The following is a 15,351-nucleotide window of genomic DNA, read 5'->3' on the forward strand; positions in this document are numbered from 1 at the left end:
AGAGAGAGCGGAACTGTGTCATTTTTTTTTAGTTATGTTTGGGATAAATGTATGTTTTAAAAGCTGAAACTGTGGTTGTGGAGAAAGCCTGGTTTAAATAATCATGTTTTCACAGCTTTAGCTTTAAATAGCAGGGTCAATCCTTCAGCTTCATAACTAGGGCCATTTAATGAACATGATTCAGTCCAGTGTACCAATATGTTAGTTTTCACTATTAACACTAACTGTCATCTAATTTGCACGTTGTACATAAGTCATAATGTGAAATAAAATTAAGATAAATGGTATTTTCTCATGAAACTATTATTTGTTTATTGAAAAGGGTTGAACACAGGTGTACAAAAATATGTTTGTTTTAGTATAGAGGACTTTTTGGTAGGGAGAACATGTTGCTCACAGAAGATAGATTGGTGTGTTTATGAAAAGGCAGCTGTATGTTCTTTTACAACAGATATGCATCACTACAGCTCATTCTACTGTGTAAAATCTGCAAAAAGTTTCGGGGAAAACTCCTTTCTGTGTATCCAAAGTCTAGATGGGACTGTAATTTTTTTTTTTACCTAAATGCTCTTGTCCTGACAACATCGATATACATTTCCACTGAAGCATTGTGCTCTTCATATGGACAACAAGCGTCAGGTGGTGCAGCTACTAGAGTTAGCAAATAGAAAAATATGTCATACAAAAAAGGCAATGCTAGATAGCCTATATACCACTTGTATTTTTTGTAATTGAAAGCTTAAAAGAAAGGACTGTGACACTGTCTGAAAAGGATTTTTATTTCTTTTTTTAATTTGGAAAGAATAGGTTGTTTTCTACCATAAAATGATGCATACTGGTGCCTTTGTGAACAATAACACACTACTATGAACCTCAATAATTGGACATTAATGATATAGCACATAAAATGAGACTGTTTGGCTCAGTGGAACCAAAGCTATTTCACAAGATTAATGACCTGCACCTTTGTTGTAATTCCAGTCAGCTGATTTATTTGTGTGTACATATATGTGTTTGTATGTGTGGGTGGCCTCTTCATGGCTTCATGGCCCCCTGTCAAGCTGTCAGGGTGATGTACAACGTTATTAGATAGTGTTCCATCATGCAGAGAGCTCTCCAAGAGTGTAGACTTGCGTGGGTGTCATGAGGAAAGCCCGAACCAGCAGATGGTGCTCTTGTTTTATCCTCAAAGATCTCTCCTTCTCTCTCTGTCACACACTTGCACACATACAGTAGTCTTGTGTTCGGGTAGGCCAGGTCCAGACAGTATGAGGAAAAACCACACATCCTGGTCAGATGATTGAGAGTGTTGTCCCACATATGCCACATATACTCCCGTTCCTGCTGCATAGCCGCAGTCTCCTCAGTACTGCTGGGTTCAAGCCACCAGTCTTGGTCCAGTGAGTGACTGCCTGCTTAGCTAATACAAATTTGGCAGACAGCAGTCAAATAAAATACCAGTGCAGAACCATAAACCAATCAGGCTCTCTGGCTATCCATTTCAATCCTTTCTACTCTGTCGGTCACCTCAGTGATGCGGGGAATTCACAAAATTATTTCCAAAACAGTTGAACTGTCAAATTGTGCTGTTCACATTAAGTATATGCATCCAGACAGCTGCATAATTGTTCATGGATTAAATATGGTGTATTTACACTGAACAATTAAGTTCTGGGGATTTAAGTAGGTCACTTCTTGTGGGTGTGTGGTATGAATGCAAATGCATCTAATTCTACCTTCTTCAAAGCCTTGGCCTCCCCTTCATGCGAGCTGCTTCTTTGCCAAGGTAATCCAGAGTATGGATCTGCAAGAAGACGCCTTACATACAAATGCCTGTGAATGAGAGAGAGCAGAGACACAGAAGAATAACAACTCAGGAATATCATTAGTGCAACAACTTAAAGTTTGAAAATGTAAACTTCTCCATAGTGAGAGGGAGCATGGTGGTTAAGAGGCTGGTGTTGCCATTTCTAAATGAATGTGTTTAGAGCTACTCGAGGTAGATTACTTCAAAGAGGGTATTTTGCAGCCAGGAACTGCTGAAGAGAGTTAAGACACTGAGCGAAGGCCTGCTGGGCATCTAGGCAGGGATGCATCCCTTTGCCTCTCAGAGCTGACTCATACTCTCTATGTGGGCAAAGCATGCACACACACACACACACACACACTCATGCACCCCATGCCCTTACAGACACACATACATTTTGGTCTTACAATACTTGTGGGGACACTCAATAGCATAATGCTTTCCCTAGCCCTTCATCCTTCCTCAACCATTATGCCTGTCCCCAACACTTAGCCTGACCTAAAATGTCCTCACAGTGATGGTATAAAACCAAAATTTGTCCTTGCAACCATAGTAAGACATATATACTGTACACACCCAGACACACAGCATTGCCTTACAAAGTCTACCATATAAAGATATTATGCTACAGAATAATGTAAACTGTGCAAGAAATGTGATGATTAAAAAAAAAACATGTAGGTAAGAAGTGACCCAGAGTGTATGTGCTCCAGCTACGAAGCTGTTACAGTTTGTTTTTTTCAAACTGTTTCTAATAAATGACAAATCTGTTTTAATCCTTCATCAGTTTAGTAAACTGAGCAGTTTTTTTCTTTTTCCATATAAATAAAGCAGCAGCTAAATCTAATTATGATAGATAATACAGTTTTTAAAAAGCAACACATAGCATCCCGCTGAAAGCTAACTAGCCTAGCTTACAGTAAATGCCTTTACTGTGAAAATAAGAGTATAGTATTTGATTTTATCTGACAATGATTCATTTGTTAATTGGTTAAAGACCATGGGTAGAATCAAGGAGTGGCAACGGCCACCGCCAGAATCTGACTGGCCACTTCGGTGCCACCTCTGCTAGACTCAAATTGTGACACTTGTCAGTAGGCTATTAGGCTAATGAATGGAAAATGAAAACTAATTGTTGCCTTGAATGCAGCTAACATTTTCTGGTGCTTTATAGCTAATATTGGTCAAATTTGTTTTATTTTTTATCATGCATGCAGTATGATATTTGTATTTGTTTCTCTGAGTGTGTTGTTGTGGATTACTTGGCATGATTTGCCTCATTGGTGGGGGGACCCCTGGGCAGCAGTGATATCCCTGGCTTGGAGTAAATAAGAAGCACAGTCAAAGCTACCTAAAGAAAGCACCTTGTGTATCTATTTTTTACCCAGAATAAACTAATTGATTCTTAATAATGTCAAAATGCGAGTCGTCAGTGTGAGGATTTGCTGTGAACGTGCCACCCCTCTTTGTGTCTGTAACCTATCCTGGCCACCCTGCCAAAAATGTTCTAGGTCCACCCCTGTTAACGACCAAATCTACTATCACCCCCATATTCACTGACAGGCTTTTAAGATTAACACTAAGCAGGTATATCCTATTTAATAATGTTTCAGAGGCTGTTCAAGGTTCACATCAGTTGATATCAGTCATTAGCAGGAAAATCCTCATTCGCGACAATATTATGATTATTCATCATTAAGACAAGTTTTCAGTTATGTCAAATTAAAATCTAATCAAATTTTATTTGTATAGCGCCAAATCACAACAAAAGTCATCTCAGGAGGTCTAGACTTTACTGTTATCACTATTATTACAGAGGGAAAACCCAACAAATCCCCCTCGAGCAAGCACTGTGGGGAGGAAAAACTCCCTTTAACGGAAGAAACCGTGCATCAGTTTGGCTCAGAACTGGACTTAAATCACACAGCCAAGAACATGTTGTACCTAACAATGATGCTGACATTTTGGGCTCTGTCTCACTCATAGTAAAACACTCAAAGCAGGAAGGATTGGGCTTTTTTTTTATTGTTACTTACGTCAGCGTGGAAAGAACATTTTTTGCCCATATTCTTGACTGAGGTTAATGTGCAACATCCGTCTCTTCCTTGTTCTCTCCCTCCTACATCTTCACTTTACCAGTTCCCTTGTCTTAATTTCTCACTCTTACCTCGCCAGCCTCCCTCTCCCGCTGTCTGACTCCAACACACATTTATTTCTGTGCGGGAGAGCCTTGCTGTGAGCACTGGCCCACAGGGACCCTTTTACGCTGCTGATGTACACAGTGGCTGCCGATTATAACCTCATGTGCCCCTTCAAGTAAGTCATGTGGGGTAAAGAAAGACTTTGTACGTGTTTTATGTGTTACAAACAGTTGAATGCAGCTAATAAAGAAGCAGCCAGGGTACTGAATTTTCCTTCCATAATGCGGTGACCATCTTGGGATATTAAGTAGAGAAGACACAAACTCATCAAACTGAATCAGTAATGTCATTTATACAGCATCTAGCTAATGTTTGCCTAATACTAGCATAATCACATTTTGAAATTAGAAAACCTTTGTCCTAAACTGACATATTTAATTAGCTGTATTTACTTTTTTCTTAGTTCATTTTTTATGGTACCTTAGAATATTTTGTCTGCAATGACTTCTAATAAAAACACCCCCAACTAAAGACATAATGTTCAGTTATGTGCACCATGCATTTTTGTGCACTACGACTGCAGTACTTTTGTGGTACAAGCAGGTGGCATAACACAGTCTTGTTGTTAGGCACCATGACCACAGGAAAACAGACTGACTTCACACTCCTCAGTCCACTGCCAGCACAACAGAGCTCCATTACTCAGCCCACAGACACACACACACACATTAAGATGCCATGCACATTGAGCTGGTTTTTTATTTTTAATAGAAAAAAGTATTCAAAATAATACAACAGGAATTATCCAGTAAAGGTGATTAAAAAAAAAGTGATCCAATCTGTGTCTCCACAGCAACCAGGCATCCTCCCCTTGAGCTCAGCCCCGTTTTCTGCTTCAGTGCAGGAGTGTGTGAATGTGAACAATGAAATAAAATGCAAGTAGAGTTTTGCAGAATACCTGTTAATGCATGAGTCTGCTGGTGAAATGAAAGATAGATTGGTGATTATGTAGAGGTGTGTCTGAATCAATCAATGTGTTACTATATGTACAATAAAAGACTCCATATATGTATGTCTCCTGGGATCTACTATGTTATGGTGCTGTATATAAAGGAGGATGGATTGGGTTGAGACACAGATGCTCTGAATTCTGCTGCTTCGGTCTGTCTGCTGTGACGATGAGGAGAAAAACGACACTGAAGAAGGTGATAAATGGTAAATGAAGCCAAGAAGCCAAGAGTAAAACAAACACCACAAAAATGGGGAAATGAACTGAACAAGTGGTGGCAGAACAGAATAAAAGTTAAAAAAGGTCCTTGACTTCAGAAAGCAAGTGGAGTTTAGACTTTCTAAATCACCAGTTTGCTTCCTACTCTCTCTTTATAAAATATCTTCTTCTCCACCTTCCTGTACCCTTCCTCCTCCATTCTCTCAGTCCCTCATGGCCCAGGCTGACCTGGCTGTACAGGCAGGCTACAAAGTCCAGTGTGGATTCTGGCAGCACTACAGGTTTCTCAGTCCACCCATATTTGGGAGTTCCTCTGTCCAATTGCAGGGGTTAAATAATCAGGATCGTGGAGGGGCGGATGGACAGATATGGAGGGCCAGACGGAAGGTCAAGGAGCTGTTGTTGTCCTGCTGGAGGGAATAACTGTTTGCCTAGATGGCTTCAAATCCTTCTCTGCGTTCACGATAATGTGTGCCCATCCGTCACTGCGTCCTCCTCCGTCTCTCCATCCTTTCATCTGTCTGTCCCTTCATCGCTCTGCCACCTCCATCGCTCAGGGCACTAAGAGAGGAAGGATGTAGTCTCTGAAGAAAGTTTTTTTTTTATCCATTCTCTCTTTCTCTCGTTTATCCCCCACTCTTTGCACTTGCAATTAAAATACTATCTTTGCCATATATTCATAAAATACACACATACAGTGTCCCACCACATTAAACGCCCTAATGGTAAACACTGATTCAGCTCGCTCTCTTACTCTCTCAGGCAAACATAAAGCACACAATTGTGCCTTTTATTTACACAAACACACACTCACGCACACACAATGAGGCTCTCTGTGGGGGTGTACTTTGGGGGCCTCTGTGCTATGTTCCATTTTCCTCCTCCTCCTCCTCCTCCTCCTCCGAACAGTAGTCTCGCCCCTGCAAAGGACAGGATTAGAGAAAATATGAGATGTAGATAGCTCTCCTTGTTTTTTAAACCTAAATTTGTTCCACTTAAGTATACTCAGTAATTACCTACTTTAAATGACTCTCTCTGAACTGCCTCCATGCAGCAACACCCCCCCACCCACACACACACCTGTCCTACTCCTATCGTGTTTAAACAAACAGTTGTCCATTTGCTGATACTAGTGTAGAAAACAGTGGATGAGACAGTAAAGTGCTTACAGGTGGCCAGTTACAGTATGTTTTGTTTGGTTTCTTCCATCATGATGAGGAAGCTAATGCCACTGCAGAGTTTGTCTAACTCTACATGCTTCTGTCTCTCCACAAATAAGGCTTTAAAACACAGGCCGCCTCAGTGGTACACTGGGTGGAAACCAGCAAAGTACATCTGTGGTGTCTGGATTATTGCGATGCACTTAACTGCTATTTCTCCATTTTATACTACTTCGATTTCACTACAGTTCAAGTTTAAACATTTTACTTTTAACCCACCTACTGACATTTCTCTTCAGTAACTAGTTATTGTGTAGATAATATCTGAACTGAACAGTTGATTAACCCTTCAGTCGTTAGCAGCAGCGCTGCAGATTAAGATTTAAACACAAAGGTTAGGATCATTTTTAAAACAATATTATGGATTGTTGTAGATTAAACTATCCAGCAGCAGTTTAAATTAGCTCCAACTCAACCAACTACAACATTAAATTGGCGCTTACATGTTAATGCATCCATAGTAATAATACAAATATTCACACCAATGTGAAAATAGTTATTACTTTTGATGCTTTAAATCTGCACTAATGGTTTTCATCCTATTGTGGGCAACGCAACACACTGTGAAAACTAAACTTTAAATCACTGTATAAAGCTGATATAGCAAACCTGTTAGCAAACATTTGCCTATGTACATACCGTATCCAGCAAACACGGGGCCACATTAGCATCCATCTGATTCCTGTTTCTGATCTAATATTTGCTCTCCTGACTTCTAGCTACTAAATATGCCACTATGTTCATCAGCTATTTGATAACTTTGTCTGTCTGCTGGTTGGTGCTGAGCACATTGGTTTTTAGAGCGGCTGGAGAGCGGCAAGAGCAATTCAAAACAGGAGAGTTGCAGATCAAAAAGCCAAAACAATAAGCTGACCGACATTAAAATATTCTTTAGAGTTGAGGGAAACTGCATTTCTATAGCCAGTAAGGGCCGGCGTAACTCAAGAGGTAGACAAAGAGCAGTGAGAACTCATCACTGTAGTGATCACCTGTTCCTCCCCCTCACACGTGTGGAGCAAAGTTTTGAGCTTGTGAGCAGAGTGACAATGTAATGACAGTAATGATTGTTGTTGTATATCCTGTCTCTTTACATGTTAAGACCCAGCTGTTTCTTTAACTGCTCTGAGACCCATTCCCTACTCCTCGTGTATGTACACCCCCGACATAACCCATTAAGGGCATGCAAAACACACACATACACATATAGAGGAAGTTGGAGACAAGAAGGAGAGGGGAGGCAACAAATATATCATGAGAATTTTCCATTACCCACACATGCAACATCAACACACATACACAAACACACAATCCTTACAGCAGTGTGAGAAACCCATGGTCAGGAGGCCGTGAAGGAATTTAAATGATTATTTAATAATAATTATTCAGCCTCTGATCCAAAGGCTAAATACTCTGCCACCAGCTGCAACCAGTACACATGCATATACAACCACTTGTTAACACACACAGCCTCTGAGGCTAGCCCAGAGGCAGCTTTACAAAAGCCAGACACAACATTTACTTACTTCACACACCATAATATTAACATTATGATTTTAAGTCACATCTTAAAGGACACTAGACATAATGGACATAAAGGCCTATTAAAGGGTCAGTTCAGCAAAATTACAACACTTTACAATTACAAGAATTTCCAGAAAACAATGTTCACAGTGATGTTTGTGGATTATCCACAGCTGTGGTGACAGTGTTTCTGAAGAAAGTTTGTTGCTGTTTAATCATCTCAGGTATAATTTTTCAGTGCTGCAAATTCTTCATCTGTACTATGTTCAGTTAAATTAGAAACCTCACAAAAATACACATATTTTTTGCAATTTGGGTGAAGTGGTGCTTAACTCAACTTATCAGAGTTGTCCATAATCTATAGAGCTAATATTTTTATATATCTCCAGCATTAAACCAATGGTCTGTTGTGGTTTATTGTGATATGTGTGATGTCTCTATTGTGGGTTGTGTATGCTCACCCGGGTTGTGTTAATGTGTCATGTATTTGCATTACAATTGCCACAAATACAAAAGGAATTCCAAAAAGGACAATAAATTCAACTGACAGATAAATTTCCACAAGACATTTGCAGACGACTAATGGCCACTTACTTCGACTTGATGTTTGCTGCAGCAACCTCTTTTTGCTGTTTGCCCCTGTACTGTACATTACTCTTCTCCTGGAAGACACACACACACACACACACACACAGACCATTAATTCTCATTGTCAGCTGAAGTTAAAAAAAACAAAACAAACAGCCCCACCACCATCAAATTAATCTGTAACTACATCTTTGGCTATGTTCACATTAAATACTGAACCAGCCCAGAACAGATTTTTCTCCCTCCAAACAACTCAGATCAGTTCCATATGTAGTCCTAGATCCGATTCATATCCAGTCTCTGACTATGAAGCCGCTGTCAGAACGGTCAGATCAGAATTTGTGTGGTTTTGTAACATCTCACTCCTCTGTGCATGTACACATTATCAGTTGTCATCATTCAGTGTTGGCCCCTCACAGACTGGTAAAAATAAACAGATCAGCAATGGCGACAGGGGTCGGGGGAGAGATGAGGGCATTTCAAATCTGCTGGACATTTAAGGGGGAGCTTCCATTCAAGCCAAACTGAAAGAAACTTATAACTGAGCAGATTTTAGGGAACTGCATTATTCGACAGTTGTTATGCTTGTATGCATTTGGCTCACACTTCTGTTAATTGTGTACATGCATGGGCATTGTAGGAACTCAATGGTGTTCACACACTTAGAAATGTGAATTTGAACCAATGTGTAAAAATGTGTTTGGGTCTTTCAGTGTCTCTTTCATTTTGGAGTGGCATGTTAAACAGCGTCTCCACCACCATCATCAAAACACCACGAGAGAATATCTTTTGGAAGAATGGTGTTCATCCCTCTAGTAGGGTTCAGAGACTTGTAGAGTCAAAGCTAAGGAGCACTGAAGCTGTTCTGGTGGCACGTGATGGCCCAACAACCTTCCGAGTTGTATTTTACTTGAATTCGTCACCCACGTGAAATTGTGGTAGTATGACACCGTTTTTGTTTCTTTTATATCAGGATTTTCAGCTACATGGTCATTGTTCCACCACTTACCGGGATTTTCTGAACAAACAACTGAACTCTCACTTCACATTATCACACATTTCAATCATTTTGTATGCTTTGGCGTTTAAATGTGCCTGAACTGAAGAGAGATTGGACAGGCAAGTTATTATAACAAGACTTCAGCAGTGACAATACAACACTCCTTTACCGTGTCTAAGACCTAATGGTTTTGCATGAGGCAGTCAGCCAAGCGATCGGCCCCCACATTCCAGACATGCCAGGATGTTGTCTCTACCTGCGTGCGAGGCACCTCCTTGAGTGTGTTGTTGCACTTGTGCAAGAGACAGTAAGTGTGAGTGTGTGTGTGTATGAGCTGGTGAGGCTGACGCAGCTGCCTTTGGACACAAACATAAGCCTGTTCACTTGAGCTGATGAACTGTCAGAAAAAGGTCTGAGTCTTTGTGTTGTTAGATATTTTTAGTCAGATAGAAATTGGATAGATACTTTATGTATTAGAAATGTTTAGTGGAGATAGGATGTCTAGTTAGACTGTTAAATGCTTAGTCATGCTTATGAGTTTCTACAGGGTACATCTGGTCAAGGATAACTAGAGAGAAATGTTGATGACTGTCAGCAGACAGGGTGTTTAATATTATTATTACGACGTGTATAACGGTAGCCTTAGCCATAATATGTTCTTATGTTTAAGACACGACATGTTACTAGAGGTCGTGTGAGAATGTTTTTAGCTACACACCACTTAATCAACGTGTGAATGTGTCTGTTGATTTGCCTCATGTTTTGACTACTGCTATGACCAGCTGCAAAGCTGGTAACAGAGACGTCTCGGTTGACGTTTCTGTGTAGTATGGGGCTAGCCCAACCGAGGTGATATAATGTATAGGCCTGGTGGGTTCAGGGTCTTTCATCTTACATCTGCCTGCGAGCAGTTTGGAGGTGCAAGATACCTGAGCGTGTAATGTTAATTTTTACCTGTGTTCATGGAATAAATCAGCACTGTTTTGAAGTTACTTGGACTGTCTCGTCTCTCAGAGTTAGCAATGGTAAGAAGAACCATAATCCTACAGTGTGGATGATGGGCTGTCAGCACATCTGTCGGTTTTTGTGTGCGTCTCTCACCAGGTTCTCCTGGTTGCGTGCATTCACTCGGCTTTCATCCCCTCTCATGTACTTCACTTCCTCCACTCCCTTCATCTTGTATTCATCTGAGGAGAGCGCAGGAGAGAGAGAGAGAGAGAGAGAGAGAGAGAGAAAGAGAGAGAGAGAGAGAGAGAGAGAGAGAGAGAGAGAGACATGATTAAAAGCAGGAAGAGAAAGGTAGAAAGGAAATAAACAACATCATGGATTTATCAGGCATCTTCCATAACAGAAACACTGACTAGATTCCATTCATTCATCCTAGTCAGTATGATCTGAAAGGCTACGATAAGTGAACTGTGTCATTTCAGATTTACTGTACATTTATTGCATCATATCAACATTACCAGTGACTATATATTGAGTTATTTTAGTTATAATTTTTCCAAGGTAATCTGATAACTAACATCTGATAGAGTGTTTTAGAGCGTGGACACGACGGCTGCGGTATAAATAGGAGGACACTAGTCGCCTTCTTTCCATTTTAGCTACAGCAACTCATCTGAGGAAGGAAAAAGCAGCAACAATGAGACAGCAAGAACAAGAGGGAATACACATGCAGCGTGTACTGTGACGTAGAAGAGCAAAAAGAGGGAAAAAAAGAAAGAGACAACAGATAAGAAGAAGGTGCAAGCTGGAGGGGATTAAATATCTGTTGAACAGCTTCTGGCCTACATGGACAGTTCAGACAAGCCCAGAGGCAGCAAGGGTGGTAACACTTCCAACAGACTGCACGGCACCACGACCACACCCTGAAGTACTGCTACAGCAGGAAATTAGGGTAATAAACCTGGCATTATGCATAACTTACTGTTCCAAGATTACTCAGTGTCTGAATCCAATATAATTACACTAAAAATAGCTGAAATGAAACCAATCAATCAGTCCATAGATTATGAAACTGGATACACTACATTAATCAAATCAAATTTTATTTATATAACATGTTTACAACAACAATAAGTCATACCAAAGCACTTCATAAGTATGTAATAAAAGCTTACAAATTAAAACATCACAACAAGACACAAAACACCATAACACAAGCAGAAGCCAGGTTTCTGCTTTTCAAATCAAGAAGGAAGAAAATAAGAAATGTGTCTCACTAATTATTAGGGGGCAAAAGCCAGTGTAAATAAGTGTATCTTAAGCGGTTATTTGAAAGATCCAAGTTAAGGGTAAGTTATTCAGGAGCTGCCACTACAAAATCCCGGTTGCCCCAGCATCTAGACTTCAACCTGGGGGACCTTCAGGAGCAGCTGGTCTGAGGATCTTACTGACCTTAATGGATTGTGATAATTTAAAAGCTTAGAGAGGTCAGGGGGTACCAGACCATTCAAAGCTTTAAAAACAAACAACATTATTTTAAAATCAATCCTGTAATGTACTGGGAGCCAATGTAATAAAGAGAGGACTGGAGTAATGTGAGCCCTTTGGTGTGTTCCCGTTAAAAGACGAGCTGCTGTTAATCAGGACAAACACATCAGAGGTGAGCCAGCACAAGAAATTACAAAATGTGTCCTGATGCAATAAAATATACTGTATTTCCATTATAGTAACTAGACTAACTGTGACCAGACTGTACATCACATTAAAAATACATGTGAATGAAAGTAATGTAACATCTTATCATGAATAAATCATTACAACATTCATTTTAAGATATAGTATAACCAGCTAATCATGGCTTTGAACGTGTGGGATTATGTGTAGAACAAAAAATTATTTTCATTATTTTATTTTATGATTTACCAGGTAGTCAGGCTATAATGATCACGTGCACAACCTGAGACAACATGAACTGCTCATCGATCCAGCTGGGTGCCGAGGGGCAGCAGGACTCAGATGTATCAACATCCCTGGTGTGTGTGCCGGAATTTGGGATTTTTGTGGCATATTGGTGATTTTGTGTATAAAATTTCAAAAACTATCATAAATTTTAAAACTTCACATTGATGTCTTTTCATCACAGTTCATCACCCACAGTCCCAGTTGCATTTGAGAAGCTAACCACTGTTTAAAATAAAATAAAAATCAACTAAATAAAAAGACCTTTTAGTTTACTACTTCATATGGTGAGCAAAAATGAATCATCTTCCTGTTGCTACATGACCAGTTTCTTCATCTGTCAAATGCACTGCACTGCGGGATCACTAGCAGAAATTAATTTGCAAATACTTTCATCGTTTCATGGTGGGAGTTTCTAAGAGCACTGTATAATGCCAAAAAAATGGGCAGCCTGACTATTTCAGGCCTTTACATAAGACCAAACCCCACCTAACCTTGAGCAGACCAACAAAGTCATACTGGTATTTCTGCTGAATACCTGGTTGTTGAACATTTAACTGTTAACACAGCAGCTGATATGCTGGTATACACAAACACACACAGTATGCTGTCTTTAGCCACCACTCACTCAGCAGTGAAGGCTTCGCCCCTCCCTCTGTTCTGCTGCACCTGGATCACCTGTGAGTTTGTTTCTCTGTGTGCATGTGTTTCCACATCTTACATGTGAGTCACTGTAGAGTGGCCTTCACTTATCAGATCAATACTGCTGCACTGAAATTGTTCAAGAAAGCAAAGAGGAGGGAAGCTGGCAAAGATTAAGAGAAAGAGGAGAGAGACAAACCACAACTACTGTATTTTTCTGCTATATATCTGAGGAATGTAAACGAGCCGGAGCAAAGCAGCTCCTGTCTGAACATGCTGATGTACACGCACTCACACAGTTTTATAACACTACACAGGCTCACTGAGCTCACGGCGGCTCTGTAAACATGCAGTAAGTACAGTGCTGCAGCAAGAAAAAGAATTAAGAGCCATTTCCTCTGCTTTCCTGCACATTACACAGGTAATCCACATATATTTCAAGCTATATAATAGGTATTAAGATGGATACAGATGAACAGGATAGGGTAGAATTAGCTGCTGTTCCTGCTGCTGCACTGGGAGTAAATCTAAATGGACATTTTCAAGCAGCATTTCAGAAAAATGTCATTTTATAATTGGTGAGCTGCAGCCTGACTGAACGTTCTGCCCCTTTTGCAGGACAGTCACTGAGTTTAATGTGACGGGTAGAGATAGATCAAAGTGACCTATGTTACAGCAGTCAAGATTCATCACATCACCAACTTTGCTTCATTTTAGATAGGAGGGAAAACTAGTCATGCTGTGTGATTGTTGTATGCATGTGTGTGCGGTAGTCATTGTCACAAGAAATGACAAGGTTGTTTCGTCACACTAATGCCAGGCTTGCTCTGGGAAACAGGGAGGGGAAGTGTCAGAAGCGGAGACAGAAAGATGAAAGGGAAGACCTATATTGAGAAGCCGTGATTTTGTGATGCGGACATCTTCCTCATCTCTGATTAGAGATGGGAGCTCTGCTCTGACCTTAAGGTACTGCATGTGCATGAGTGTGCACAAGCATGCTTCTATTTCAGTCTTCAAATCAGTGCATTTGACATTTTATGCAAGTGTAGCATTTGTACTGGTGTGAGTCATTTAAACAGTCTTCTTCGGGTGTGTGTCTGCTCTCACAGCTCTACTTGGCCTAGCTGTCCTAGCTGTCCTGCAGCTATGTCCTTCCTGCTGCAGGTCCTCCCTCTTAGCAACTCTGGCTCTAACCCATCACCAGCCAGCATGGCCATATACATTTACACCTGATTACAAAGTCTCATTTGACACACACAATCATATCCATCAAGTGGGAATCACTCTGCATAACACTCTAAACATAAACACAATATTCTTAACAAAACAGCCATTTGCTGGCTGGGATAAAATGATGAAAAGCTGCAACAGACTGTACAGAAAACACATTTTGAAATATTCTGTCTGCTGGATGTGACCGAAACAAATAAGAAAACACAGAAGTTAAGCTAAGGCCCCTGGGAGTTCCTCATGAACTGAAGACAGGAGACCACAAATGACTGATGTAGAAATATGTATTGCACAAACACTGAAAAACGGACTGAAAGGAAAGCATTTTTTACCACCAACATCCAATGGAAGATTAAATTACATTATGTATGTAAGCATATAAAACAACCTTCAACATCCATTGGCCATGCAGCCAGAGTCATCTCATGAGCCTGATGATGCATCTAATGATTTTTTATTATCAATAAATGTGTCATTATTGTCTCAATGAATCATTTGAACTATAAAATATCTGAAAACAGTGAAAATGCTCCCACGGGCCAAGGTGACATCTTCAAAGGTCTTGTTTTATTTGACAAACAGATCAGAACTCAATTCACTTTACTATTATGAGCAATAAATTCACATATCTGAGAAGCAAGAGCCAGCTAACATAACATAGTTTTGCTTGAAATGAAACTAAAATGCGCAATCGGCTAATCGTTGTAGCTCTAGTTTCTCTAATTAAATCTGAACGTTGCGGTTATGTCTCAGACTAAAATGCTGAGAGTAATCTGAGGGAGCCAATTAATAACTGATTTGTATGGCAACAGTCTAATTTAATGTCACATAAAAATAAAAATGAAACTGGACGAAAACTTGTTGACATTTAGGGCCTGCTGGAACTGTTTCTTGAAATATCAAAAGACAGACACAGATCCCCTCCTTGAACTGCCACCTTATTGTGGTGGAGGGGTTTGAGCACCCGAGTGATCCTAGGAGCTATGTTGTCGGGGGCCATACAGTATGTCCCTGGTAGGGTCTCCCAAGGCAAACAGGTCCTGGGTGACGGGTCAGACTAAGAGCGG

The 15,351-nt window shown here is 40.3% G+C and overlaps 1 protein-coding gene and 1 long non-coding RNA gene across 3 annotated transcripts in view; both read right to left on the minus strand.

The window, feature by feature from the left end:
- Window positions 1–5,370: 5,370 nt before the first annotated feature.
- LOC109973045 (uncharacterized) lies at window positions 5,371–6,194 on the minus strand. Its single transcript, XR_002276774.1, has 2 exons — window positions 5,995–6,194; window positions 5,371–5,737 (listed from the first exon to the last, which is right to left on the minus strand). It is a non-coding gene; the product is annotated as an uncharacterized LOC109973045 (long non-coding RNA).
- A 2,297-nt stretch (window positions 6,195–8,491) lies between these two features.
- LOC109973072 (uncharacterized protein C1orf21 homolog) overlaps window positions 8,492–15,351 on the minus strand; it is a 41,982-nt gene continuing 35,122 nt past the window's right edge. For both annotated transcript variants that reach the window (XM_020622395.1, XM_020622394.1), the window contains 2 exons: window positions 10,607–10,692; window positions 8,492–8,579 (listed from right to left, as the gene is read on the minus strand). In XM_020622395.1, the coding sequence (XP_020478051.1) occupies window positions 8,508–8,579; window positions 10,607–10,692 (158 nt within the window). In that variant the 3' untranslated portion in view covers window positions 8,492–8,507. The remainder of the gene's footprint in view (window positions 8,580–10,606; window positions 10,693–15,351) is intronic.

The sequence above is a fragment of the Monopterus albus genome, unplaced genomic scaffold (genome assembly GCF_001952655.1).
Source record: "Monopterus albus unplaced genomic scaffold, M_albus_1.0 scaffold279.1, whole genome shotgun sequence".
Lineage (NCBI taxonomy): Eukaryota > Metazoa > Chordata > Actinopteri > Synbranchiformes > Synbranchidae > Monopterus > Monopterus albus.